The sequence below is a fragment of the Eumetopias jubatus genome, unplaced genomic scaffold (assembly GCF_037043125.1).
Source record: "Eumetopias jubatus isolate StellerSeaLion01/CBP00866 unplaced genomic scaffold, mEumJub1_p1.0 scaffold_1, whole genome shotgun sequence".
Lineage (NCBI taxonomy): Eukaryota > Metazoa > Chordata > Mammalia > Carnivora > Otariidae > Eumetopias > Eumetopias jubatus.
This window is the reverse complement of record NW_028274807.1, coordinates 163,653,739-163,681,591: the sequence shown is the minus strand read 5'-3', so window position 1 is coordinate 163,681,591 and position 27,853 is coordinate 163,653,739. Positions and strand designations below refer to the sequence as shown.

The following is a 27,853-nucleotide window of genomic DNA, read 5'->3' as shown; positions in this document are numbered from 1 at the left end:
CTCCCCACCTCCGCCCCCTCATCCATCGCACACGTTGGCCAAAAGCGAAAGAATCTCAGGTTTTAGTTTTCCCACCTCTACAACGGAGAGGAGAGCTAGAGACTGACCTCAACGCGTTGCTCGTAAGCACCTGGGACTGGAAAACCTTGCAAGATTACCGAGTCCCACCCCGTTGGTTCTTACAGCGCCTGCGCAGAAGCCGCGGGCCGCCTTGCGCTGTTGGAACCCGCCTCGGCCCCTTTGCGCCCTCGGAGATTCGGCGCTCGACAGGCGTCTGTTAGCCTGTCTTCCGGTTTCGGTGCCGCGCAGGCGCGCCTGCCGAGCGTCGAGCCTCCGATGGAGATGGCGGCTGCTGCTGAGTGAGGGACGGCAAAGGCCCAGAGCCCGGGCGGGAGGACCCGACGGGCCTGCGTGCCAGTGGGAGCGCGACCGGGTACAGAGGGCCGGGCAGGGCCTGAGGGGCGCGAGCACGGCTTCCCTGAAGAACAGAGACGGGCGGGCCCTGCGGGTGTGGGATGTGTGTGGTTGTGGTGGGTGTGACGTGTGTGGTGGGAGATGTGGCTTTCGGGCCGCGCGTTTCGCCTGTGTGTGCTTGCGACGATTGGGCTCTGTTTGGTTGTGTGGTTAGGCGGGGCGTGCATAGTTGTGTTTGGTTATGCGGCTGAGGGTGGGTGGGCGGTTGTCTCCCGAGTGCTTGTGTTTGGTTCCCTGGTTGTGTGAGGTTGGGGCGTTTGGGTCCCAGTTTGTGTGGAGTTTTTTGTAGTGTTTGGTGTGGCGTCTGTGCGATGTGTGAAGTTGTCATGCCTGCTCTATAGGGTCGAGTCTTTCATGTTGTGTGTGGTTATGCGACGTATACGTAATCGTGTTGAATTATGTGGCGGGTGTTGTGTGCGGTCGAGGCGATGATGAGTGCTGCGACTGTGGGCTGTGTAGTGTATGCGGCATGTAGCCGGGTAGCATTCATGCTGGGTGTATAATTTCAGGATATGTAGGTTTTATGTTTATTTTTAACGTGGTGTAGGATGTGAGGGGCTTGCATATGTTATGGTTGTGGGGTCTGGCTTGGTGGTTTGTAGTACATTTCTTTGGTTTGTGTTGTGTTTGGTTATGTGATTTTAGAGTTTGTTCACGCATTCATTCATTGTTGAGGCTTTATTGAGTTTCTTCATGGGGATAAGGTGGTGGGAAAAACGCACATGGTCTCTGCCCTTACAGAAGTTAGAGTCTTATGTACTTAGTTATTTTATGTATTTGTGATTATAAATTGATATAAGTGCCCTGAAGGAAGTGCAGGAGCTGTCCCATGGTAGAATGCCTCAATAAGGGGCATTTCCTTGAGGAAGTAAGGTTGGGTTGAGATGTGAAGGGTGTGTGTGTGTGTGTGTGTGTGTGTGTGTGTGTAGTGTGTGTGTTTGATTTGTGGTTGTTAGGGTGAATGCATGGGAAGGAAGGGGGCTTTCAGAGTCAGGGCATCTGATGAACCACTGGCTGCGGTGGGAACTGGAGCTACTATTTCAGTGACTGGAAAAGGGACTGAGATCTGTGTGTATATAGTCATGGGGTTTCTTAGAGGAAAAAAAACAGGGTTCTGGTGTTTCATTTGTTTATTTTCTGGGTCACAGCTACCCTTCAGTTTTGAGGAGCAGGCAGTCCCTCCTCACAGGCCCTCTCATCAGCTCCATCCAAAGCTGAGGGTCATGTATTTCCTCTTACTCTTTCCTGTAGTTTGTGACCTCAGGATTTTGCAGAGAAATTTCTCCACTTTTGTAGAATGGTTTTGTCTGGGTTCTCCCTATGACTGGGAGTTTTTCTGAGGTGACATTGGAAGTGACTTTGCCATGGCCCAATAAAAGTGAAAATGTAACTTATTAAGCCCTGAATTGTTTAAGCACCAAATTCTTTTGTTTTTGAAGCAGTGAGAACATTAGGCTTGCTGTTCAACTGTCATTTATTGGCTTATAAAATCCAGTAAACTCATTGTAGAGAAAGTACTCTACAAATATAAAGCACAAAGTAGATTTTTCTTTTTACCACTGGGTTTCTAATGCTCCTTCTTAGACTAAGGTTGGGATTTTTGTTTGGTTGGTTTTGATTTTACTTTTGTTTGTTTTTTGGGGGGCAGACACTATTTCTTTTTCTATTTGCATTTTTGACATAGGTGTAAGAGCTCAATATATGTGGTTGACTAAATGACCAAGGTGAAGAGTCAAAAATTTCTGTATGTTGGTAAGTACTTCAGACATTTCCCCGGTGGCTAAAATGGCATACAAATTATGAAGTTGGACCAGTTGGAGTGAATGTTAGAGAACTACCTTGGTATTGTTTGCTTTTGAAGTTGAATTTTCTTATCTTCAGGAATCTGTGCTCCCTACTTCATTGAGTTGCCATTGTCCAGTGAGGTTCTCAAATCTTTAAAGGTTTTGTGTTTTGGTGTAAGGATTTGAGAAAGCAGTTTTGTGTTTTCAAACTTGTACTGAACAAACATTAAGAAATCTTGTTGAACTGTGAAAAGAACAAGAAAACTCTCAATTGCCGCTAATTTGCCTGAATGGGCTTTTTTTCCTTCCCCCTCCCCTCCCCGCTCTTTCCTGTTTCAGAGCTTTTCCTACTCCAAAGAGGAAACCTCATCCAGGGCCATGATACCACTTCTCCATCATCTGTGTGCTGCTTGGTTAAGCTAATGCTGTGAGAGCCCTGGTCCCTTGTGGAGAAATCAAGCTGACTGTTGGCATGAGGCCCCTGCCTTGCAGGGGTTGAGAGGGACACTGCTATGGCTTCTCTGGATGACCCTGGGGAAGTGAGGGAGGGCTTCCTTTGCCCTTTGTGCCTGAAGAACCTGCAGTCTTTCTATCAGCTTCAGTCACATTATGAGGAAGAGCACTCTGGGGAAGACCGTGATGTCAAAGGGCAAATTAAAAGTAAGAGGCGAGAATTTTTTGCTTATCCTATTCTGTCAGTGGGAGCGTTAACTCATGGGATGGTTTCATTAACTTCCATGATGCCACCAGAACATGATAAACAATAGAAAATTAATAATAATAGCAGTGTACATATATGAACATGTATCTTATGCTTACCATGTGCCAGGCATTGTTCAAAGTCTTCCCATGAATGAACTTCATTTAATTCTCACAATAACTATTGGACTGTGAGACCCACTTTACTCATGAGGGTACTGGTCACAGAGAAATTAGATAAGTTGCCTGAAATCACACAGTGAGGCAGGGCCTGGCTTTGAACTTAGTAAATGTAAGTCTTATGATTTGCTGTCTCTTGCTACACTGAATTATCTAATTGCCAGCCTATAAGAATTTGGAGTGGAACTCCTTTCCTTTTGCTCTGAAAGTGGAGGCACATTGTACACCCATTTCCCTGTCACAAATTCAAGCCTTCTGCCATTCTTCCTTGTTTACTTGTCCCTTGTCCTCTACAGCCCAGAAAAAGGAAGATCATAGTTGAAAAGCAAGGAGAAACAACCCAAAAAGTTAAACATGGTTTTTGAGCTTCCCAGGCCTCAGGTCATAGAGAGTTGCAGAAAGATTTTTTCAAAGCAATTTTAACTCTACATAGGATTCATTTCTGGTCCTCCTAAATATGATGCCACTACTCTGGAACCCACTTTCACCTGCTTCTCCCAACTGGAAGCATTTCTGAAGGCAGTGAGATTAAGGTCTGGATGTGTATTCACAATTCTGTGTTGGATGAGAGAGAAGGGGAGGATCGTGTATTTCTAAGTGGAATTTGGCCTCCACACATGTGAGTCACATGCCCCCTGTAATCATATAGTCCCACTCCATGTCTCACTTTTCAGTTCAGAAAAAATTGTTGAAATCGTTAACATTTGTAACCTCTGTCCAGAAACATGACAAAGTCAAATATTTTCAAAATCCTGGGGGCTGTGATAAATGAGGCTGGAGGAGAGCTATAACTATTAGAAAGCCTCCCAAAAAATGTTGTGCATTTTATAGTTTTCAGAGTTCTCGCAGAAATATTATTTCTTTTGATTCTCATAGCAACTCTGCAAGAAGGTGGTTGGTTTCATTCTGCAGAGAAAAAGTGAAGCTCAGAGATGTTGAATGACTTATCCAAGGTCACATAGGAATTGACAGAACTAGGCCTTGACCTAGGTCTTCTGTCACCTCTGAGTCTAGTGCTGCTCTTTCCACTTGGTATCACTGATGATACCAGACCCTGTGTTCCAATCACAGTTTGTCCTGCAGCTAGAATGCAAACAAACTGATCATCTAGGTTTCCTTGGACAGTTGAAGGGCCGCCGTGATTTTTAATGAGCGTCCAGCCTGAGTGTCAGCTGAACTGAGTCATATACTGTGATGTCACTAAGACTTTGATGCTAGTGGGTACAGGGGTTAGACAATGTCTTCAGCTTCCTGTGGTGACCTATTTATTAGAGGAAAAATGTTTAAGGTTACTTAGGGACTAATAGATGTGGGAATCCACTTAATAATAGAGTAGAAATTTTATGAGTTGTGAAAAAAACTTGAAAGAATTCTCTTGTGTTTTTCCCTCTGTTTTTCTAGAAAGAATTAAGAACTAAGAAAGAACTAAGAAACTGAGTTAAGCATTCCTTTAGCCTAATGATCATTTGTTTATTCAGGAAGGAAGTCTTGCTTGTGTGGGAGTTTTCTGTGATTTAGAATCAGGAAAGTTTTTAAGATTGACATTAAAGATTTTTGAAAAGTCATTCAAAAAGCAGGTCATGTCTTCATTTGGTCTTTTGATTCTTAGAAATTTTATGACATTGCTGGTTTTGTCAAGTGAAATGTTAAAACCAAAAGAGCAAACCTTGGTATAAGGTTTTGGAGGCAGTTTAAGAAAGAAAATATAAATTTGTCATTAGTAGAAGTTGATCAGTGAGTTTGGGCCCCAGCCCTGGTTCAGCTTCAGTTTAGCACTTGTACAGTAAGTGTTAATTAAGAAAGGGTGGTTGAAAATTAACCGTGGCTTTTGCTTTGTGGTTTTGTTGTTGTTATTACTTTTTTTTCTGCTTTGTGGTTTTAAAAACATATGGGATTGTTCTTAATTGACCCCCTCTTGAAGTGCTACACCTGGGAAGGTTGCCAGAGTGTTCTTCTGTCCTCCTAAAGTGGTTAAATGGCATGGACTGCCTGTTTAACCCGACACAGTTTAGTCTTGTTTGCAAAAATGAATTAGTGAATGCCAAATCCAGTTTCCTGTTTGCTAACCCTTTGTTTACATCAGGCAGTTTTCTCTCCCATGTTGTTAAGAGAGATTACTTGAATGCACTTTAGATGGTGTCCTTTAGTTCTGGTGGACCTTATTTTTTCCAGTGGGAGAAAGCCATCTCAGAGTAGCCACTAGCTTGACTGTCTGAGACATATCTATGAATGTAACAGTTCCCCCTCTGCCTGCCAGCCCCTCTATATCTGCATTTCCCTAGGTTTTTGTAAAGCTATGGTAGTGTTTTTAATGTTATTCAGGTGACAGAGCATTTAAAAATTGCGGGAACTCCATGAAGTATTGATCTAGTAAATCTAGAAGAATTGTATTTTGTATTAAATCTGATATTTTTGGGGCGCCTGGGTGCCTCAGTCATTAAGCGTCTGCTTTCAGCTCAGGTGATGATCTCAGGGTCCTGGGATTGAGTCCCGCATCGGGTTCCCTGCTCAGTGGGGAGTCTGCTTCTCCTTCTCCCTCTGTTGCTCCCCCTGCTTGTGCTTGCTCTCTGTCAAATAAATAAAATCTTTAAAAAAAATAAAAATAAATCTCATATTTTCTACTAGATTCTAGGGGCAGAAAGGGATAATTACCCAAAATTTGAGAACCTTGATGAGAGCAACATAGGATCAAGAATTTTTTCCCACACAAGTTGACTGCTGTTCTTTTTTAACAAACAGCAAGTCCTCTCTCCACAGTACAAGGGGCAAAAGCCCTGTTCTTCAGATGCTTAGTTTTTGAATCACGCTGGCTTGGAAGAACTGGGGTTCTCAGTTTCAAACAGATGAGGTGTCCACTTGCAGCCCTGTTGCCCTATAAGCTCTGTGATCTGAGGTGTGGCAAGTTTTTCCCCTCTTTTTATGTCATGTCCTCATTTATAAGTATGGATACCACCTGCTTCATAATATTGTGAGCATTCATTGTTCTGATTTTTTTAAAGCACTTTGTTTTGTGCCTGGTACATGCAAAGAATCAATCCAGGAAGCATTCATTTTCTCTTTTTACCAAGTCTGGTTCCCTCTGTGTTATGTTGTAGGTGTTATACCTGTTTCTTGAAGCTTTTTGTTAATATCCTCACACATCCATTTAGTAAGTGAGTAGGGGAAGAACTCTCTGTACAGCTAAGCATTATGGGGAACACTATCCCAGGGATGTTGTTTTCATTGAATCCCATCCTGGAAGTAAACAAGAAGTGTTTACTCATGAGTCCATAGAGTAAATAAATTAATACTGTAGAATTTAATTTTTTAAAAAAGATTTTATTTATTTATTTGACAGAGATAGACATAGCGAGAGAGGGAACACAAGCAGGGGGAGTGGGAGAGGGAGAATCAGGCCTCCTGCTGAGCAGGGAGCCCGATGCAGGGCTTGATCCCAGGACCCTGGGATCATGACCTGAGCCGAAGGCAGACAGACGCTCAATGACTGAGCCACCCAGGCGCCCCTGTAGAATTTAAGTTTTAAAAAACTTTATTTTAATTAAGATATGGTTTACACATAAGTTTTTATGTGTACAATTTAGTGAGTTTTGAAAAATGTATATTCCCATGTAACCACCTCCCCAGTTAAGGTCTAGAAAAAAACATTTCCATTGCCTTGGTCCTCTCATTGAATTTGATTTTATATTTTAATTGGGCTCTTAAATTTGGCCATGAATAGTAATTTAGCTGTATATTGGCTACATAAACCAACTTACTGCTAATACTGACTAGTGAATGAATGCTCTGTGGTATTTGTAATACAGTGGTTGTGGACTCTGTAATAAATTATTACAATTTATTTGGGATCCAAAATTTTTTAAATAAAGCATAGTCATTTTATCAGCTCTTGTGTTTTGAGATTTCCTTTGACTTTTTACTAGATGTTTATGGATCGATTTATGGTGTTTGTTTCATTTTTCAAGGTCTTGTCCAGAAGGCTAAGAAAGCCAAGAACAGGCTGTTGAAACGAGAAGGAGATGACCGAGCAGAATCAGGAACACAAGGATATGAGTCTTTCAGTTATGGAGGGGTCGACCCTTACATGTGGGAACCCCAGGAACTAGGTAAGAAGTTCTGTTCATTCATTCAGCAAATGTTTGAACATCTATATGTACTTGGTGATGTTTTAAGAGTTAGCTGAGAAAAAAAAGTAGGGATGGGGCACCTGGATGGCTTAGTCAGTTAAGTGTCCAACTCTTGGTTTCGGCTCAGGTCATGATCTCACACAGGCTCTGTGTCCAGGCTCTGTGCTCACCAGGAGTTTGCTTGAAGATCCTCTCCCTCTGGCCCTCCCCCCAATCGCACTCTCACTCTGTCTCTCTAAAATAAATAAATAAACCTTTAAAAAGGAAAAAGTCAGCTGAGGAGGCATCAGTAAACCAGAATGGTCTAAGCTTCTAATGGACCTTATGTTCCAGAGTGGAGCAAAAATGGATCAGAATGAACTGAACATCTGCTTTGTGTTAGGCACTGCATTAAATGCTTTACATGTGTACTCATGTAATCCTCACTGCCCTGGATGGGGACCTGCCCAGAGTCAACAGCTAAGAAACTATAGACTTGAGGTAGGAATCCAGGTGTTTGACATCAGCCCGGGCAGAGACTCCATTGACTGGGCTGTCTCTTCTCATGTAGGATGTTACCTGCCTAGCAGGAGGTACTCACTGACTTATTTGTGCAACTGAATTTTTTTTTTTTTAAGATTTTATTTATTTGAGAGAGAGAGAATGAGAGACAGCACGAGAGGGAAGAGGGTCAGAGGGAGAAGCAGACCCCCTGCTGAGCAGGGAGCCCGACGCGGGACTCAATCCCGGGACTCCCAAGATCATGACCTGAGCTGAAGGCAGTCGCTTAACCAACTGAGCCACCCATGCGCCCTGTGCAACTGAATTTTCTGAAACACATAATTATGGTACCATCTACTGACTTTCAAAATAATCATCTTGGGGTGCCTGGGTGGCTCAGTCGGTTAAACATCTGCCCTCGGCTCAGGTCATGATCTCAGGGTCCTGGGATCGAGTACCACGTTGGGCTCTCTGCTCAGCAGGGAGTCTGCTTCTCCCTCTCACTCTCCCTCTGTGCTTCCCCCCCTCAAATAAATCAATAAAATCTTTTTTAAAAAAAAAAAAAATCTTTGTGGGGTGATGAAAATGTTCTAAGATTTATTTTGGTGATGGTTGTACAACTCTGAATATGCTAAAAACCATGGAATTTGTATGCTTTAAATGGTGGATTGTATGTCTATGAACATCTCAACAGAGCTGTTACCAAAAATGCCACATGATCTTGAACTAGCTAATTTTACATGTCCTTTAACTGTTGTATGATAACAAAACTTAATATATTTTCTGTCCATACAATGGATAAATAATGATTTCCTCCTAGGGCTTTATTATACTTTCATATTCATTATCTTTTTCATCTTTCACAAAAGCTTCATGAGGTGGAATGGGTCATGATGCTTATTCCCATTTACAGATGAGGAAACAGGCTCTAAGGAGGGAATTGATACTTACCCAGAGTCATCTACCATATTCTTCATATAGGGCCACAATGGAATGTGTCTTTTTGAATGAGGAAAATCTTAGAACTGCACTGTCTGATAGGATAGCCACTAACTATATGTGGCTATTTATAAATTTAAATAAGTTAAAATTAAATAAAATTAAAAGTAATTTCCTCAGTCATACACTAGCCATATTTCAAGTGCTCAGTCTACACCTGTGGCTAGTGGCTACCATATTGGAGAGTGGAAACATTTTCATCATGGTAGGAGAAAATGGCTTTAAAAAGAACACTATAGGAATGCCTGGGTGGCTCAGATGGTTAAGCATCTGCCTTCGGCTCAGGTCATGATCCCAGAGTCCTGGGATCGAGTCCCGCATCGGGCTGGGCTCCCTGCTCCTTGGGAGCCTGCTTCTCCCTCTGCCTTTCTCTCTTTCTGCCTCTCTCTCTCTCTCTGTCTCTCATGAATAAATAAATAAAATCTTTAAAAAAAAAATAAAATTCATTGAAGGGGCGCCTGGGTGGCTCAGTTGGTTGGGTGTCTCTCTTCGGATCGAGTCGTGATTTTGGGGTCCTGGGATCAAGCCCCATGTTGGGCTTCCTGCTTGGCGTGGAGCCTGCTTCTTCCTCTCCTCCCTACTTGTGCTCTCTCTCACCAACTCTGTCTCTCTCTGTCAAATAAATGAAATCTTAAAAATAAAAATAAATAAAATTCATTGAAGATGGGGCACCTGGGTGGCTCAGTCGGTTAAGCGTCCAACTCTTGTTTTCGGCTCAGGTGATGATCTCAGGGTCCTGGGATCAAGCCCTGTGTTGGGCTTGTGCTCAGTGCAGAGTCTGCTTGGGATTCTCTCTCCCTCTCCTTCTGTTCCTCCCCCACACTCGTGCTCCGTCTCTTTCTCAAATAAATAAATAAATACAATCTTAAAACAATACAAGGTCATCTTTAAAAAAAAAATAAAATTAATTGAAGATAAGCCGCGAGGGAGAGGGGCTCTCTCGGAGAAACAACATGTCACTCATCTCCCCATTTCCTGTCCTAGGCGCTGTGAGAAGCCATCTTTCTGACTTCAAAAAACACCGAGCTGCCAGAATTGACCACTATGTTGTTGAAGTCAATAAATTAATAATCAGGTTAGAGAAGGTAAATTTTGTTGTTTTAAAACATTTTCTTTTCTGCAAGTATAAATTTTCTGGGAGAAAAAAATTACATTTCTGCAGTGTGTATCAGGTATATTGTATATATTGGATGCTGGCAGAGAAACGCCCCGCCTCGAGCTCACCTAGAGAGGCACAGAGGACGTGGTAAATAGTTCTAGCCTAGGCTGGTTTTACTGTAGGAGATGGCCCAGGTTGACAGACGTGCCTCATATCCAGCTTTCCTTTTCCTTCCTCTGAAGCCACTTGGCTGCTGGAAAACCTTTCTACCTTCAAATTATTTCCTCTTTTGGGTGTCCAAAATACAGTCATACAGTGGGACATAGTGTGTGATACTCGATAACAAACAGAAGCTGGGGACAAGGTCTGTGAGGAGTACTCATCCAGGGCCAGCGTTCAGTGTGGGAACATCTGGACTGGGCCTTCTTGTCCTGTGGTACCAGAGTGTGTCTTCCACCCACAATCAGGCTGTTCTGCTTTGACCCTAGAAATGCTTGTTGTGTATAACCTGAATTTTATGGTGGGCATGGTAGCAACTGCAGTTATAGTTCTTGATGTGTACTTTGTAGGGCAGAAATATGTGCCCAGGTTCATTGTCCAGGAGGACCGTGGAGAATCAGGAATTCCTCATTGCTTTCAGTAGCCACACCCACCACATCCTTGCCTACCCCTGGTTATTGCGTAAATGGAGAACTGACAAGAGATTGGAATCAGGTCATGGGGAAGGGAGCTGCCTTCTAGATGCAAAGCTAATACTCAGTTTAATGTGAAGTTGCATTTGTGACTTTGTGGGGTTGGGGATGACAGATGAGACTTGAGAAATGGGTGTGTGAATTCCTGCTTGATGCCTCTTGCCTGTGGAAAGTATGTACATCACCTGTTTAATTCCATTTGGCACTGTTTTCTCCTTGTCAGCTCACTGCATTTGACAGAACAAATACCGAATCTGCTAAGATACGAGGTAACTCTAGAATTTTGCTCACATTCATTCTATTTATCTTTTTCCCTGACCAAACCTCTTTTTAAAATGACTAGCTTTGGGGCGCCTGGGTGGCTCAGTCGTAAAGTGTCTTCTTTCGGCTCAGGCCATGAGCCCAGGGTCCTGGGATCGAGCCCCGCGTCGGGCTCCCTGCTCCACGGGAAGCCTGTTTCTCCCTCTCCCACTCCCCCTGCTTGTGTTCCCTCTCTCGCTGTGTCTCTCTCTGTCAAATAAATAAATAAATAAAATCTTAAAAATAAAATAAAATGGCTAGCTTTTCTGTTTGTTTGATTTTTGTTTTGTTCTTCCCAAAGCAATAGAAAAGTCCGTGGTGCCTTGGGTCAACGACCAAGATGTCCCTTTCTGTCCAGACTGTGGGAATAAGTTCAGCATCCGTAACCGCCGCCACCACTGCCGCCTCTGCGGGTCTATTATGTGCAAGAAGTGTATGGAGCTCATCAGCCTCCCTTTTGCAAGTAGGTAATGTGGAGGCAGGGCCCTAGGCCCTGTTCTTCTTGTGACTAGCTTGTTTGCTGATCACTAGTGGGTGACTTTTTGACCATTTTTGTTTAAGTGAATGTCCCATGAGATCTTCATCCATTCATTTATTGATTTCATGAAGCCTGCTACAGGCTAGGCACGATGCTAGCTAGGGTCCAGGGATACAGTGGTGGATAACAAGGGCTGGCAAACTTTTTCTGTAAAAGATCAGATAGTAAATATTTTAAACTTTGTGGGCTACAGATGGTCTCTGTGACATTTCTTTTTCGTTTTTTTTTTAAAAGATTTTATTTATTTATTTGATAGAGACACAGCGAGAGAGGGAGCACAATCAGGGGGAGTGGGAGAGGGAGAAGCAGGCTTCCCGTCGAGCAGGGAGCCCAATGTGGGGCTTAATCCCAGGACCCTGAGATCATGACCCCAGCCGAAGGCAGACACTTAACGAGTGAGCCACCCAGGTGCCCCTCTTCTTTTTTTAAACAACAAACGTTGTTTAAAACCTTTTTTAAAAAACCTTTTTAAAACCATATTTAGCTCAAGGGCCATACAAAAGCAGGCTGGACTTGGTTTACAGGTCATGTTTGCCCACCTATGGTTTATAAGGCATTGTCCATTCCACAAAGGGTCTAGCCTCTAGCAGAGGACACAGACTTACAAATAATTGCTTTATAAAGAGATAAGTATCATGAGAGAAGTTGCATCAGACACCCGGGAGAGCTGACCAAATCATTGTCAGCTCTGCTTGGAAACGGCAGCTGAGGCTTTGAGAGGAGACTATAAGAAAGGGTCTTTAAAAATGAGCAGCAGGCTAGTCCTTTCTTTTGAGAGAAAAGTCACAGTTTATTGTCATATAGAACAGACTGTAACATCATAATATGAGAGACACTGAGTGCTGGGGGGATCAAGAGCATGGATGCTCAGGTTTGGGAGGTGACGTTTGAGAAGAGCCTTAAAAGACAGCAAGGATTCCAAAGAGGTAGGGCAGGAGGGATCCTGGGTAGAGTGCAGAGCAGGAGCAAAGCCGTGGAAGGGCCCTGGGGGAAGGTTAGTCATCGAGCAAATAGAATAGTTGGGGGAGTATAGAGGACATGTTTGAGAGTTATGGGGATGGTGGCTGCAAGGTTAGGTGGAACCAGAGGGTGTAGAACTTTGAGTCTCAACTGCTTAAAAGTTGCTAAAGTTGATCTCTTGGGCTTTGGGCCAATTCTGGGACATTTGAGGTGGTTTTGCAACCCTGGGGAGTTCTGCTGACTCTGCATGTGCTGTTGGCTATGGAGCATCTGGACAGTGTGGGGCAGAAGCAGATGCTTCCTCTGTCCCGTTCTGACATCCAGCAGGCATACATTACCTTGATACCTTCCCCTTCTCCCTGAAACTGACTTTCTTTCTCACCTGAGACTTCATAAGCTATGCTTTTGAGACACTATTCACCTTTCTTATCTTGTGCTAATTAACATTTACTGGGCAGCTGCTATGGGGTAGCCCTGTTGCATATACTGGGGTACAAGTATGAATAAGACAGTTCCTACCCTCCCAGATTCACAGAGCAGCTCTGGGTATACATAGAACTGTCATACAGGGAGAAAAGTGGAAAGTGCTCCAAGAGGGATGACATGATAGGACCTGATAGGAAGGGCATATTGTTTTTGCCTCAAGGAATAGAGTAGGGCTTCCAGAAGGATGTACCATTTGAGCTGAGCTTTGGAAGGGGTAGGAGTCAGATATTTGGGAGTGGGGAAGTCTGTCAGGACAGTCTGGGGAGAATGTAGATTGTGTTGGGTCAGGCTAGGAATGGGCTTCAGAGCCTCAAAGAGAGACCTTCCTAAGCTGTCTGGCTTTTTCCTGGCTGGCAGTGGGAATCCCTCCCACCACAGAGCCTGACCCCAGGAAGGCAAAGGTGTGGTGCTTCTTGCCCATAGACAGAGCCTGCATCAGCACCTGTGGCCTCCCCTCTGTTGTGAGCGATGGGGTGATGGGATGCTGTGGGCTCATTGCCACCTGTCCTGTGTTGTGCTTTACAGACAAGCTCACCAGTGCCAGCAAAGATTCCCTGAGTACCCACACCAGTCCCAGCCAGTCACCCAACAGTGTCCATGGCTCCCGCCGGGGCAGTATCAGCAGCGTGAGCAGTGTAAGCTCCGTCCTGGATGAAAAGGATGACGACCGGATCCGCTGCTGTACACACTGCAAGGACACGTTGCTCAAGAGAGAGCAGCAGATTGATGAGAAGGAGCACATCCCCGACATTGTAAAGCTTTATGAGGTGACTCACCGTGTGTGGTCCTGGGTCTGACTCGAGATGCAGATTTGGCTGTTACATGTTGTGTAACAAAATATGCATGCCTGCATATTTTGGAGAATGCTTTGGGAAGTTGTTCTTTTGAATCATTTTTACTTTCTGCTAAAGGGCCCTGGTATGGTTTCCTAGCTAGGGCCCTGGGTGATTCACAGAGTCATCCTGAGTGTGTTGCAACAACCTTGTTCCCTCACCTCTCCCTGCCCACTTGAAAGCAGGAGGTTGGAGACTTTGGTGGCCCAGGGGCAAGAGGAGGAAGGATGGTTGCCATTCTGTGTAGACAGGATTTGTGGATGAGGGGTAGTGGAGCTGGATCAGGTATGAACAGTGGGCCAGAAGAGTCCTGGGAAATTCACTTGGGAGCTTCAGGCTTTACAGGTTTGAGTGACTGCCCATGGGCATAGAGCTTCCCTTTTAAGTCCATTCAAATGCCTCAGTCGTCATTACCACCAGCAATCCCAAAACACATTCAGTAGATGCATACTTTGAGAGGAACATAGGGTCGTGCAAAAACGGCATTCAGAGTCAGACGGGGAGTGAGTCTGCCTCACTCCCAATGGCTGGGGGACTTGCAGGCTGAGAAGGATTAGCCAGCTGAAGGTTTCATAGGCAGGTGACGGGAGATGGGAAGGGGGAGATCAGCCTGGCCGAGGTAGCAGCTCGTGTAGAACCCTGAGCAGAGGAGCGCCTGGGCCTTCCTCCACTTACAGTGGGGCCACATCCTGATAAAGCCATCCTGAGTTGAAAATATCAGAAGTTGAAATTGCCTTTAATACACCAAACATACCAAACATAGTGTGCCAGCCTGGCCTACACTAACCGTGCTGGGAACACTGACGTTAGCTTGCAGTTGGGCAGAAGCCTCTAACACAAATCTGTTTGATAATAAAGCGCTGAATGGATCGTGTAACTTACTGGATACTGTGCTGAAAGTGAAAAACAGAAGGTTGAGTGAGTACAGGATGGTTGTAAGGGTATCAGTGGCTGACCCTGTGATCACGCGGCTGTCCTGGAGCTGCGGCGGCTGCCACTGCCCAGCGTCACGGGAGGGTGTCCTACTGCATGTCGCCAGTCTGGGCAAAGATCCACATTCATAGCTCCAGGTTCTGTTCCTACTGAATGAGTATCACTTTCGCATCATTGTAAAGTTGAAAAATCATGAATTCTAACCATTGTAAGTCTGGGACCGTCTGTCTATTTGCTGATCACTGAGTGGTCACTGTTAGCAGGTCTGTGGGTCATAATGGCTGCATTTCTGGAATCACCACAAAAGTACTTAGACTACTAGAAATGGTGTTAATGAAACCCTGCCCTGAGCTGCAGATGTAGCCATTACCCATCCTGTGTATGGAGTTCATGACCTGATAACTCATTTTTGTAAATAGCCACCATGCTTTTTCCTTCCTTCATTTTTGAAGTAAGCCCTGGCAATGCCATTTGCTAGTATCTTTCATCACCTGGCAGAGAAAGAATGTAGCCACCAATTCCTTTCCTCTGCCTTGGTAAAACTCACTGGCTTATGTCCTGGAAGGCCTTGCTCCCTTCAAAAACATCCTGTCAAAAGTTCTGCCCTCACTTTTTTTCCTTCCTGCAAGATTTACTGCTTGTAAAGGAGGTTTGTAAATCAGGAAATTGATAACAATAAAAACAAAAAAACACTCTGCATATTTCCAACTGTACATTTAAAAAAAAATTTTTTTTAAGTAGGCTCCACACCCAATGTGGGGCTTGAAGTCACAACCCGGAGATTGAGTCACATGCTCTATCGACTGAGCCAGCCAGGTGCCCCGGAAATTGTACGTTTTAAATACATCTCTATTGATGCAGCATAACTGTTTTGTACCTTGAGAGCACCACTCACCTCTTTTGTTTTGTTCTTAGAAATTACGACTTTGCATGGAGAAAGTTGACCAAAAAGCTCCTGAATACATCAGGATGGCAGCATCATTAAAGTAAGCTATTCCTCAGTTTTTCTAATTCAGTGACGATTGTTTGCGGGCACTTTAGTGCAGCTCCTCAGTAACTGAAAATGAAAATCTTAATTCTGGCTGTGGTTCTCTTCTGTGACCAACTGTGGAGAATCTTTGTCACGTCTGTATTTCTCTGTGGCACGTGTTACAGTCCTCTGGTAGCCATGTTCAAGGGGCCCCAGTTCTGATGGAGCAGGTTGGGGAAGGGCCTCAGACAGTAGGCACCGCTGCCGAGTGTGGCGTCTGGAGGTGAGCAAGGACAGTGTGCCTCGGGTGTCTGCCCCGGGGTGGGAGGTGCGGGGCCTGCTGCTTCAGGCTTAGAACAGGCATTTCCTTTAGAACAGGGCTTGGCACACTTCAGCCCATGGGCCAAATCTAACCTGCCATCTGTTTTTTTTTTTTAACTAAAATATAATTTACACACCAAAAAAATGAATAATAATTTACATACCGTTTTAATGTGTACAGGTCAGTGGTTCTTCACAGAGTCATACAACCGTCATTGCTGTCTTAATTCCAAACCATTTTTATCATCCAGAGAAACCCCACCCCCATTACCAGTCATTGCTTATTTTCCCTCTCCCTGGCAACGGCTGGTCTGCTTTCTGTCTGTGGATTTGCCTCTTTGGGACATTTCGTATAAATACACGATCCTTTGTGTCTGGCTTCTTTCACATAGTGTAGCGTTTTCAAGATTCACCCTTGTGGCGGCACGTGTTAGCGTTCCATTCCACTTGTGCAGATGCATTGTATGGATAGACCACATTTTCTGTACCCATTAGTCCATTGATGAACATTTGGGTTTTTCCACTTCTGGCTATTATGAATAATGCTTCAGCAAATATTCCTGTATAAGTTTTTTTGTGGACATACAATTTTATTTCTCTGGGGTTTATACCTAGGTGTGGAGTCACTGGGTCATATGGTAACTCTAGATTTTAAACTTTTTGAGGCACTGCCAGACTGTTTTCCAAAATGACTGCACCACTTTATATTTCCGCCAGCAGTGCATGTGCATTTCGGTTTCTCCATATCCTTGCCAATGCTTGTTATTGCCATTTTTTTTATGAATAAAATTTTATTGGTGCATAGCCATGCTCATTTGTTTGATTTTAACTGCAAACTACAACTACAGCAGCAGAGTTGAATAGTTGTGACAGAGACTATCTGGCCTGCAAAGCTAAAAATATTATTATCTGGTCCTTTGCAGAAAAAATATGCTGACACTCTTAAGAGCATTGCTTCTTCTGCAGGTTAGTGATACGTGAGCTAGAATTTGAAGTGCTACCACTAGAATCAGATTGCAGCAAGTCTTTTCCCAACCGGCAGAAAAACAGTTATGTGCTCTCTATGTGAGGATTATCTGCCTTTGTCTTAAGCCTGTATTGCCCACCTGCCACCTTTGTAGTGATGCATGTGGAATTAAATGTGCCTTGTTTAGAACAAACCTGTATTTTTATTTGCCCATTTACTGTGGCAATGTGTTATATTGTCTCCACAAAACAAAGTTTGGGGTACCTGGCTGGCTCAGTAGACCATGTGACTCTTAATCTCAGGGTCATGAGTTCAAGCCCCATGTTGGGCATGGAGCCTACTTAAAAGCAAACAAAAAACACAAAGCTTGGCTTTTCCTTCAGGATGGCAGTGCCCACATTCTAAGTCTATCATGTGAATCTCACATGAAAAGAAAATGAACTTTTTCATTTACATGGTCCTTAAGGAGTTTCCTAACTTAGGAGTCTGTAAATGTCTGACTTACAAAATATGAATGGCTAAACCTGGTTGGTCTGTGGCAAAAACACCCCTTCTCTTGCATGTCTCCCTGCCTCTACTCTTGCTCTGGGGCTCTTCTTCCAGTTCCTGTTCCTTCCCCCAGTGTATGCCAACCCATGGGGTGGGGAAAGAGGTGGGAAGGGAACAGAAAAGAGGTAGGGAAACCATTGTAGACCACCCCCATTTCCTCCAGTCCTACCAACTGGGTGTCTGCAGCCCCTGGCAGCAGACAGTATAAGGGGAGGACACCCTGTTTCTCCAGCCGTCTCAGCCACTACAGTGCTAGGGCCTCTCTTCCCTTATATTTGCACTTTCTATACCCCATTCTTCCTCTTTTCATTCCAAGAGCACTGGTTCTGAAAAACAGGAGGAAAGGACACATTTTCTTTTCTACCTGCAGTTCACTGAGCAATAATTTCAGTCAATGGAGCATATAGCCTCCCTGTGAGTAGGCTGGGAGAAGCAGCTCAAGTGATTCTGATATCTACCTCCCCTAAATGGAGAATCCTTGGCTTGGAGCACCTGCCTCATGTTCTTTTCCTACCTGGAACTTACTGGAATCAACACCCGTCCTCCTACCTGTGCCCATTGGTCTGAAATTAGAGCAGGACTCTCTTCTTCCAGGATGTCAGCAAGAAGAACTGTGTTCCTGGCAGTCTGAGCTGGCACTCAACTTTCCCTCATGACGTCGTTACCCAGGGGGCTCCTTCCCCTGAGTCTGTTGTTTTTCTTGCTTTGTGCCTCAGACACAGCTGTGGGTCACTGGGCCTCCCCATCCAGCTGGGAAACTACCATCGCTGAGCACATTCCCAGATGTCGAACTCCTACTCGCTCTCCAAAGACTTGTTCTACAGGGTTTTAAGCACACTATCCGCCCTCATTCATTCTGTGGGTATTTACTGAACACTAGTTATGTGCCGGTACTGTTTGAGGTACTGGGGATGTAGCAATGAACAGTGCAGACTGTGTCTGCTGCCCTGGAGCTTCATTACCGTGGGAGCACAGCCATAACCCAGTGAACAAATCATGGGCAAGGTAACTCCAGACGTGGCAGGTGCTCTGTGGGGGTGTGTTTGGTTGTGACAGACTGGGGGTGGGGGCTGGGGGGGTGCTTTCAGATTTGAGCCAACCTTGTTATTTTCCATGTGACTTGGAGATATCAAGACAAAGTGCAAGCATTCCTAATTCTGGTCTGATGTTCTTTTTGCAAACTATGTGGTTTGAGATGATGAAGCCAACATTCAATAGGATCCTCCAATTATAGCACACACCAAGATTTTTCCAGCTAGGGCTGTCTTGTAGACGGTAAACCAGGTCAGCACAGCAGTCCTTTCTGCTTATTTAATTTAAATTGCTGCTGCCTCAGGAAGGGAGCTGAGTGGCCGTTGCTGAGGCCGCATGAATAGCTGCAAGATCTTCTGAAGTGTTTTTCTTTTCAGTGAGCACTGACGAAGCTTGGCCATGTGTTAGTTACTGAGGATAAAAATGATAAGCCATCGTCATTGCCCTTGCATTTCAGGCCTGACGGGGTGACACACTTGTAAATGAACAGTTCTTTTTTTTTTTTTTTAAAGATTTTATTTATTTATTTGAGAGAGAGAATGAGAGACAGAGAGCATGAGAGGGAGGAGGGTGAGAAGGAGAAGCAGACTCTCTGCTGAGCAGGGAGCCCGATGTGGGACTCGATCCCGGGACTCCAGGATCATGACCTGAGCCGAAGGCAGTTGCTTAACCAACTGAGCCACCCAGGCGCCCGTAAATGAACAGTTCTAAGATCACATAATAACGGCTGTTGTTCCTCTGAGTTAAGTGGAATGAAGCCACCTCTGACCTTCCCTGCAGCCCCCTACTCCACCCTGGGGAGTTATCCCCTGTCTCCTCCCTGCTTAATTTGGTGTCAGAGTGCTTTTCTCATGTAGGGAGCAATTGTTCATGAGGCCCAGGAGCATTGGCAATCGATATAATGCTGCACTGGGTATTGCTAGGTGTTGGGGTTTCCTTGGTCAGCTTTCTCATTGTTCCTGTTCTCCCTGGGGGTAGTGTTTGAGTGAGAAAAGCCAGCTGCTTTCTCCTGGGATGTAGGGTAACCAGCTTATTTAGCAAACCACTTCATATGTCTTACTAGGTATAGTGAAAGTGTTTAGGGAAAGTAGATTGAAGTAGATTCATTTGCATTTATCTTGGTGATAAGCGTAACGGCTAGTCCTTAAAGGCCTAGGCACAAATCTGCTCCTGTGGCGTCTGCTAATTAAAAACAGCTTCCATTTGATTAGCAACACTTAAAGGAATGCATTATATACAAGAGTGTGAAATAATACCACTTGGAAAGAATTAGCTGTGTCTCCCTTTGTAAGACCCTAAACCTTTAGAACCCTTTTCTACACCACTCTCCAGTCAGCATGGTGAAACTTGAATCAAACATTTCGTGATTTTTCCTTAGTGCTGGGGAGACAACCTACAGCCTGGAACATGCCAGTGACCTTCGAGTGGAAGTGCAGAAAGTGTACGAGCTCATAGATGCTTTAAGGTAAGGCCTGTTAGGTGATGTCTGACTTGCCGCCTTGAGTGGAGGAGATGCGGTTTCAGTGGGGCTTGAGGGTGGCTGTCAGGCCCGAGCTTACCCAGAGTCCTGGTGACAGAGAGTATGTGTGAGGAGCAGGCTGAGGTGGGTGCCAGCTCTGGCACTCACCACATCTCAGTAACTTGGTTAAGATTTCTAATGTTCTTCATTATTAAAGAAATAGGAACTGATTATTGACACCATCTTTGTACCAGCCATTGGTTGTATCCACATCTCATTTATTCAACCAAGTTAGCCGGGTGGTAGGGATTAATACGCTTACTTTGTAGGTGAGAGGATGTATCACAGCTAGCAAAGCGGTGGAGCCAGGATAGAAACCCAAATTCTTTCTTCAAGTCAACAGCGGCTTTTTAACCATGGACCGGCTGTTGGGGTTAAATCAGCCCTTTGAGGTATAGAAAGCATAGTGATTCAGGGGGAGAACTGAGATGAGGAGGCCTTGTCCATCCGTCTGTGCAGGACTGACTATGTCATTTATGGGACCTAGCGTAAAATGAAAAAGCAAGAATTACTAAGAATTTTAGGATGTGGATCTTGGAGTAGCTGTGGCCTCCTGCTGCCCAGTGTTGCCCCCAGCACTGTCCACAAACCCCCTGGCCCAGTTTCAGCTTGTGTACCGGCCTGGCAAAGCCAGTTGCTTCCTGCCTTCTTCACCTCAGCCCACTCCAGGGGCCTGGGGAGTCCCTCACTGGCCCCCCAGGCCCTGCTCCCATTAAAAAAAAAAAAAAAAATTTAAGACAGTGACATCAGAATATTAAACCAGGGACAGGTCACTCACCCATGAAGTTGGCCCTGCATGTGTGGTCAGTTCCTCAATGGCTGAGTGTTGGTTAGACACCCTGTGCTGTGTCGGGGCTTTGGGTACAACCAGAGGGTAAGGAATGGGCTTTGCCTTCAAGGATATTCCGTGGAGTCTTTAACCTGCTTCCTCCACAGATGGTCCTGGCACAAAAGCCCGGCAACTCAGAGATTTAACCCTTGTTTCTGGGGCTGGCAGCACCTGTTACATTGATGTGTTTGTTCCAATTCAGTAAGAAGATCTTAACCTTAGGCTTGAACCAGGACCCTCCACCACATCCAAACACTTTGCGGCTGCAGAGGATGGTCAGATACTCAGCTACACTTTTTGTGCAGGTAAAGCCAACCTGTGGTGTCAGAAACGTCTCATTTTCCTCCCCTGATTTTCTGCCTCTCAGGAGGCAGACCGTGCCAATGGTTTGTTCTCTATTTGTACATTTATTATTTTTTAAAATTGTAAATAGAATTGTGCCACATTTAGAGAAAAATTTGAATTACAGAGAAAAGTAAAAACTTCTTAATCCTCTGTCCCCAGTACCATTACACATCATTCTGGTATATTTTCCTCCTTTTTTTTCATTTGCATTTGTTATATAAAGTAGTTATGATTAGTGCATAGGTATAAATTTTTGTCTTCTCTTTTTAACACTGAATGTTATATCATAAGCACTTCCTACATAGTCTTCATTTAAATAGTTACCATTTGAATGGCTGCAGAATACGACTTTCTATGCACCATCCTTTATTTAATTATTCCCCTTTCATTGAGGATCTGATAGATTCCTGCTTTTCGCTAGTGTGAGTACAGCCTGACAGACATACTGATACATGCCATTTCTTCCTCAGGATAAGCTCCTGAGGGACTCTTCCTGGGCCATTGCTTGGGAGGAAACAGCTGATTGTTCATAGGCAGACTAACCCTGGGTGGTTAGAGTTGAGTTGCTTCTACCTAGAACAGCCCTTGGGAGAGCCACAGTGAACCACATCTGGGCTTAATGACAGAGCGAGCCCTGTTTGGTTAGTTTTCCAGCACCGTATTGCAGAGAATTAGGCCCCTTCTCCTTTTGACTAGTGTTGTATTCAGCAGTCACTTGGTGAATGCCTACTGTGTACTAGGCAGTGTGCTAGGTGCTGCGTGTCCTGACATGAACAAAAAGACATTCCTGTTCTCATAAAGCTTTTTTTCTGGAAGGAGATAGACAAAAAAATAACTACAATATAGAATTTCTAAGATGGTGAAAAGTGCTATGGAGAAACCTAGAGCAGGGAAGGAGTAGCGGGGGTGTGGGCCTTGGATGGAGTCTTACAAACAGACTTCATTAGGCTCATTTTCTTCCTAAAAGGATTTAAATACAAAATTGTCCATGACTTCCTACAGGAAAAGTTGCTGGGTTTGATGTCACTGCCAACCAGAGAACAGTTTGAGGAACTGAAAAAGAAAAGGAAACAGGAAATGGAGAGAAAGAAGATCCTGGAGAGACAGGCAAGTGAAAAGCAGGGATGTTGGTGGCCTCCTTGAGCCTAGAGGCTGCCCCAGGCTCCCAAGCGGCCCTCTTTGAGATCATGTTAAATCAGAACTCACTGCTGTCCGGTTTGCATCTCTCTTCTGTTCTTTTCTGGCCTCTCCTCTGTAGATTCAGAATAGTTATTTTTCTCCCCAGGTCAGACCTATTTGCCTTTCAGAGATCCTGCTGATTTTCTCTCGTCCAGAATACCATGGAGGCTGCCAGTTCTCCCTGTAGCACAGGTTGCAGAGGACCCAGACACCAGGGAGCTCTTTGTAGAATGTTTTGGAATATGCAACACTAATCAAAATGATGTGTGCGTTTAATATCGTGTGAGAGTCTAGTGTGGATGAGTAATGCTAGACCTCAGAGGTTTAAGACAAGCCTACAGCCAGTGACTCTAAAATTGAGAAAATCTTATCCCTTAACTTACTGTCATTAATTTAGTTTTGAAAATCAGGCTCCGTCCCTTCTTTCCCCTAAAACCAAAAGCATGATTTGACTTAGCAGTTGGATACTTTAGTACTGAGGTGGGTATTTGGAGTCTCATCAGCACAGGGACAGCGGGACCGTAGAAGTGGCTGATGATGTGGCTGCTGTTGGCCTGGTGACTGTATTTCTTCTCTTGGGCTTTGGTGTCTCCCCAGGTTGTCCTGGAATCCCAGCAACGGTTTGAGGAAAGGCGGAGTGACCTGGCGTCTCGTGCGGCCAACGGGGAGGTGGTGTCCCTTCGAGGGGGACCTGCCCCCCTGAGAAAGGCTGAGGGCTGGCTCCCGCTGTCAGGAAGTCTGGGGCAGAGTGAAGACTCGGACCCCCTCCTCCAGCAGATCCACAACATCACATCATTTATTAGGCAGGCCAAGGCTGCCGGGCGGACAGATGAAGTGCGCACACTGCAGGAGAACCTGCGGCAGTTGCAGGATGAGTATGACCAGCAGCAGACGGAGAAGGCCATTGAGCTGTCCCGGAGGCAGGCCGAGGAGGAGGACCTGCAGCGAGAACAGCTGCAGAGGCTTTGTGAACGGGAGTGGGAACGAGAGAGGGAGCAGTTCCGGGCCGCGTCCCTACATACACGGACTCGGTCCCTGGACTTCCGAGAAATCAGGCCTTTTCGGCTGGAGCCTGGCAGGGAGCCTCGTACCCACCTTGCTTATGCTTTGGATCTAGGCTCTTCCTCAGTTCAGAGCAGTGCAGCTGCGGAGACCCCTACCCCCAGCTCAGCTCTCGAGCCAGCCAGAGTGTGGTCTGGACCCCCAGCCCTCGGCCAGGAATTCTTCCCCCAGAGCATGATATCACAGCAAAATGAGCTGGCCTCCCTAAACCCCTTCGATGAGGAAGACCCCTCCAGCCCCACAGCAGAGGGCACTATCAGCCCTCCTGCTGCAGAGTGTTCCTTTGGCCCTTCAGTCTCCATCCTCAAAGAATACAATCCTTTTGAGGAAGAAGAGGAGGCTGTTGCAGGGAATCCCTTCACTAACCCAGATAGTCCAGCGCCCAACCCCTTCGATGATGAAGATGAGCATCCCCACCAGAGGCCCTCAAGCCCTCCTGTTTCTGGCAACCCCTTTGAGGAAGCCCCCTGTACCAACCCCTTTGAGATGGACAGTGACAGTGAGCCAGAGGGCGAGGAGCCCATAGAGGAGGAGCTCCTCCTCCAGCAGATTGATAACATCAAGGCGTACATTTTTGATGCCAAGCAGTGTGGCCGCCTGGATGAGGTGGAAGTGCTGACAGAGAACCTGAGGGAGCTGAAGCGCACCCTGGCCAAGCAGAAGGGGGGCACCGACTGACCCCCCTGACTGTGGGCAGGGCATCTTTGGGCCCAGGGCCTGGCAGGAGCCTGTGGAGCAGGACTAGGGCTGGTGGGCCCGGTGGGGCAGGAGGAAGGGTGACAGCTACGAGGCACACAGGTCAGGGCAGGGAATCTGCTGTTTCGTGCTGTGCACTTGGAGGTTTTTCCACTACAGTTGAATAATAAAGTGGAAACCAGAACAGGAAGAACCAGCATTCATTTGCTGTATTTCCTGGGGCTTTTAAAAGAATTTTTTTGTTTTTGTTTTTTTGAATCGGGTTTTCCCTTTAGAAGGGATTTTAAATTTTCATTACTGAGTAGAACTAAATGCAGTTCTCTTGGGCAGCCCTCGTGGGTCCACTTGCTCCTGCCTAGTCTTTGGTCTTGATGCAGTATCATAGGGCACTTTCTTTGGCCAAGACAGACTCGTTGGATTCCTTTAAACCTTACTCTGGTCTGACAGAAGTCTGTCCCCCTAGGCTGTGGGTTCTTTCACCTGGGGCTTCCTCTACCCTTCTGGGTACATCCCACCTGTGCAGCAGAAGGGGGAGCTACTGCTATGAAGGCAGTAGTTCAGACCCAGGAGAGCCCAGCACCTCTTTTTAAGAGGGGGTGATGGGGGGTGATGTTTTACCAGGGCATTTCCCTGTCAGTTTAAGTCCTTGTTTGTCTTTCAGGAGGCTGAACTTCAGTGCAGGGGGATCACTGGGTCTGACCATGGTCTGTTTAGGAAATAGGAGTGGTGAACTTTTTGGTTGATGGAGGCAGTAGTATTTGGGAGCAGAGTTGTCTACCCAAATGTTGCTCTGAACGACTGACGGAACAATTGTCTGTCCCCAGCGAAACCTCCCTCTAGAACTTTGGTGAAATTACTCTGACTTGGGCTTTTTCAGAGGGCCCAGTCTATAATTTAGGATTGGTAATCAGGAAGCTTTTGTGGAACATTGCCAGGAGAGTGGAAGCTTCCCTGAGTCAGAAGATAAATTAAAATGATTTTCAGGGCTAGTTGATCAGCCTTCTTCCCTTTTGGTTCATCCTGTCGTGACCTGGGGCACCAGTGGGGTATTTTCCTACCAATGTTTAGTATTAAGAAATGGAAGTGTTTGAAGAGGCACAACCCAGGATCATTCCAGTAGCACCATAGTACTTGAACTCTTCATCAATTAAGGGCAAAAAGGGAAATTGTTAATTTAGCTCTGGTGCTTTGGTTTACATAATCCTTAACTGATGTCTGACATCATGATACTCAAGTGTGCTCAGCTCTAGGTAGAGTTCCTGCAATTATGTGTTTCTGATTAAAGAACAATAACTGACCACTAGTCACTTTATACCCCTTAACTAACTATGGGTCATCCTTTCACTGATTACTGGTGTGAGAGCGGAGATTCATTTTGTTACCTTCTGGGAAGACCACTGTTGGTCTTGAGAATGTTTGAAGAACTGTGGTGTAAAGGTAGTCTGTATTTTTGTTGACACTATTCACATTTCTTTGGCACCTGTTGGATCTTTGGGCTGAATGGAAAGATCTTGCATAGGGGTGTGGGAATGGGATATGGGTGGAGGGTGTGTGGAGGACGCTTTGCGTTGGGGTTCTGTTCACAAAGGAATATGAGTGGATTACTAATGTCAACCAAGTTCCCAACCTTGTTGATTATTGTGGTTGGGAAGTTGACAACCAGGTATCTAAAGTATTGCCTGGCACAGGCGTCTTTCTTCCTTCTCATGCCCTTCCTGCTGTTGTTGTGGAGGGTTTCATGGCTGACTGGCATGCTTCCTACTGCTAGTCTGTCATTGCTCTCTGATCGAAGAGGACGACACTCTGCATGCACCAAAAAGCAGGTAGTTCCAGAAGCTAAATGCTGCTTTCCATCATAGTTACTTTTCTTATGAGAATATATCTCTTCATTAGCTAGTGATTTCAATTCAGACTAGTTTACTGAACATACCCTTTTCCTGAAGTCAATCCAGGTAGCAATCTGTAAGTAACTAAGAGCATTAAGAACCACACGTATAGGAAACATTATTTTTAAACTTAAAAAAACAAAAAACACTGAATATACTAAACCAAACTAAAACCTTCTGATGTGATTAATTCTTCCATGGGTGTATTCTTCCATGAATTCTTCCATTTAATTCTTCCATGGCTATATTCTCCTATAATCATAGGCCTGACTGGAATTAGAATTCTCTATCCCTAACGTTTCCCAGAATTCACACAGGCACAAAGTTGGATTTACAGAGATCGGTTATCGTCAGGGTAGATAAAGATGGCCCATGAATTGCAGCCACAGCTTCAAGTGCTTACCTCATGTGAATATTTCACTCTTCCTGCAGTCCTTCAAGGCAAACAGCTCCATCTCATGAGAAAATGAGCAAGTTCCTGATGCAGCGTTGGCAAATATCCCTAGGCCTAAATCATGTATGGAAGAGACTTTGGGAATTCAGGCGTCAAATGAAGTTGGCTTTTCTTTTTTACGCCTTGTTTGTATTTTTCCATGTCTAATACACTAAGGACACTTAACTCATTGTACTTGCAGCTCAGTGTGTCTTTGCTGTTCGGATACTAAAGTGTACTTTTGAGTCATCATGTACCAGGTGGTAGGTTGGACACAAACTGGCATAATTAGGCCTTGGTACTCAGAGAAGCTGGTCTCTTTACCAGGTCACAGACTATTGAAGCAGATTGTACTGGTCATCTGACAATGACAGCTTGAGCGTCATTGTTTGCATGCACTACTCTGGGGCCTTGTATTGGAACCTTTTTTTAAAAAAATAAACTAACACATGTTAGTGGTTGGGTGTATGTGTGTGTATGTGCACGTGTGTTGAAAGAGAATTACCAGATAACATCTCTGGCCCCTCCCCTTTCTTAATCATCATCTGAATATCAGAAGATACCCCAGCTCCTATGGTAACTGTGTGGTTAAGGCCTCTGGACAGAAGGTCACTAGGCTCTTAATGGGGTAAATGTGGGTTCCACTTCTGCCCTTATCCCCAGTTATTCCTGCAGTGTTGATCAAATGAATTGTTTCACACCAGAGTAGTGCAGGACCTTTTAACAATCCTATCAACCTCATTTCAGGCTAGAAGAAACTGAGGCTCAGAGGTTGAGGAGCCTTATGGCTGCCATTTGTGCCAGGCTGTGTGACCTTTTCACATATTCATTTAGCTCTGCCAGCAGGCCTGCACGGTAGTTACTCGGGTATTTATCTGGCAGATAAACAGGTTGAGAGAGGTTGGCCTGGAAGGGGGTCACACGGCCTGTCAGTGGTAGAATAAGGATTTAAAGCCTGGGCTGCCTGACTCACTTTGCCCTAAGTAGCAAGAGGGGTTCCACCTGGGTCAGGCACAGTGGGAGTGCCCAAGCACTGTGGCCTGTGTTGTATAAGGACACTCATGTTTCTAATGTGGGAAGGGACGTTTCATCCATAGGAAGTGCCTTCTATGGACTTTAAGATCAAAACTTCTGCCTGAAACTCTTCAGCAGCCTAGCACAGTTTTTAAAATACTTCAGAGGGGGAAATAAACACCCCACTTCAGAAAGGACTTCTGGTTTCAGCTCAGGCACACAAGGAGTTTTGAAGTTGTCACTCCTGTCCTTATATCAAGAGAAACCTGGACAAAGAAAATCAATGACTCCTTGGACGCATCAGAGAACTGAGTGCAGGGCAAACTGCTGCCTTGAAATCTGGAGAGTCACCTGGAGCAGAAGCCACTGGAGCCATAGCTGGCAGGGACACTGATGGAATGTGGGAGGCTGAGCGTGGACTAGCACTGGAATAAGAAACTCCTGGGCGCCACAGCCCAAGGGAAACCACA

At 45.2% G+C, this 27,853-nt stretch overlaps 1 protein-coding gene across 4 annotated transcripts; it reads left to right on the top strand.

The window, feature by feature from the left end:
• The first annotated feature begins 325 nt into the window (after positions 1-325).
• On the top strand, positions 326-26,824 carry RBSN (rabenosyn, RAB effector). 4 transcript variants are annotated; one of them, XM_088027168.1, is made up of 13 exons: positions 326-433; positions 2,159-2,226; positions 2,598-2,918; positions 7,100-7,240; positions 9,725-9,825; positions 10,755-10,800; positions 11,133-11,294; positions 13,341-13,582; positions 15,497-15,567; positions 19,799-19,885; positions 20,971-21,073; positions 22,116-22,220; positions 22,890-26,824. In XM_088027168.1, exons 3-13 carry the CDS (start codon positions 2,771-2,773, stop codon positions 24,030-24,032), a joined length of 2,349 nt encoding a protein of 782 aa, XP_087883294.1. In that variant the 5' UTR covers positions 326-433; positions 2,159-2,226; positions 2,598-2,770; the 3' UTR covers positions 24,033-26,824. The 4 variants fall into 4 exon arrangements, with proteins under 4 accessions (XP_087883294.1, XP_027957531.1, XP_027957533.1 ...); XM_028101730.2 differs by lacking the exon at positions 2,159-2,226; XM_028101732.2 differs by having other exon boundaries at positions 2,159-2,918.
• The last annotated feature ends 1,029 nt before the right edge of the window (positions 26,825-27,853 follow it).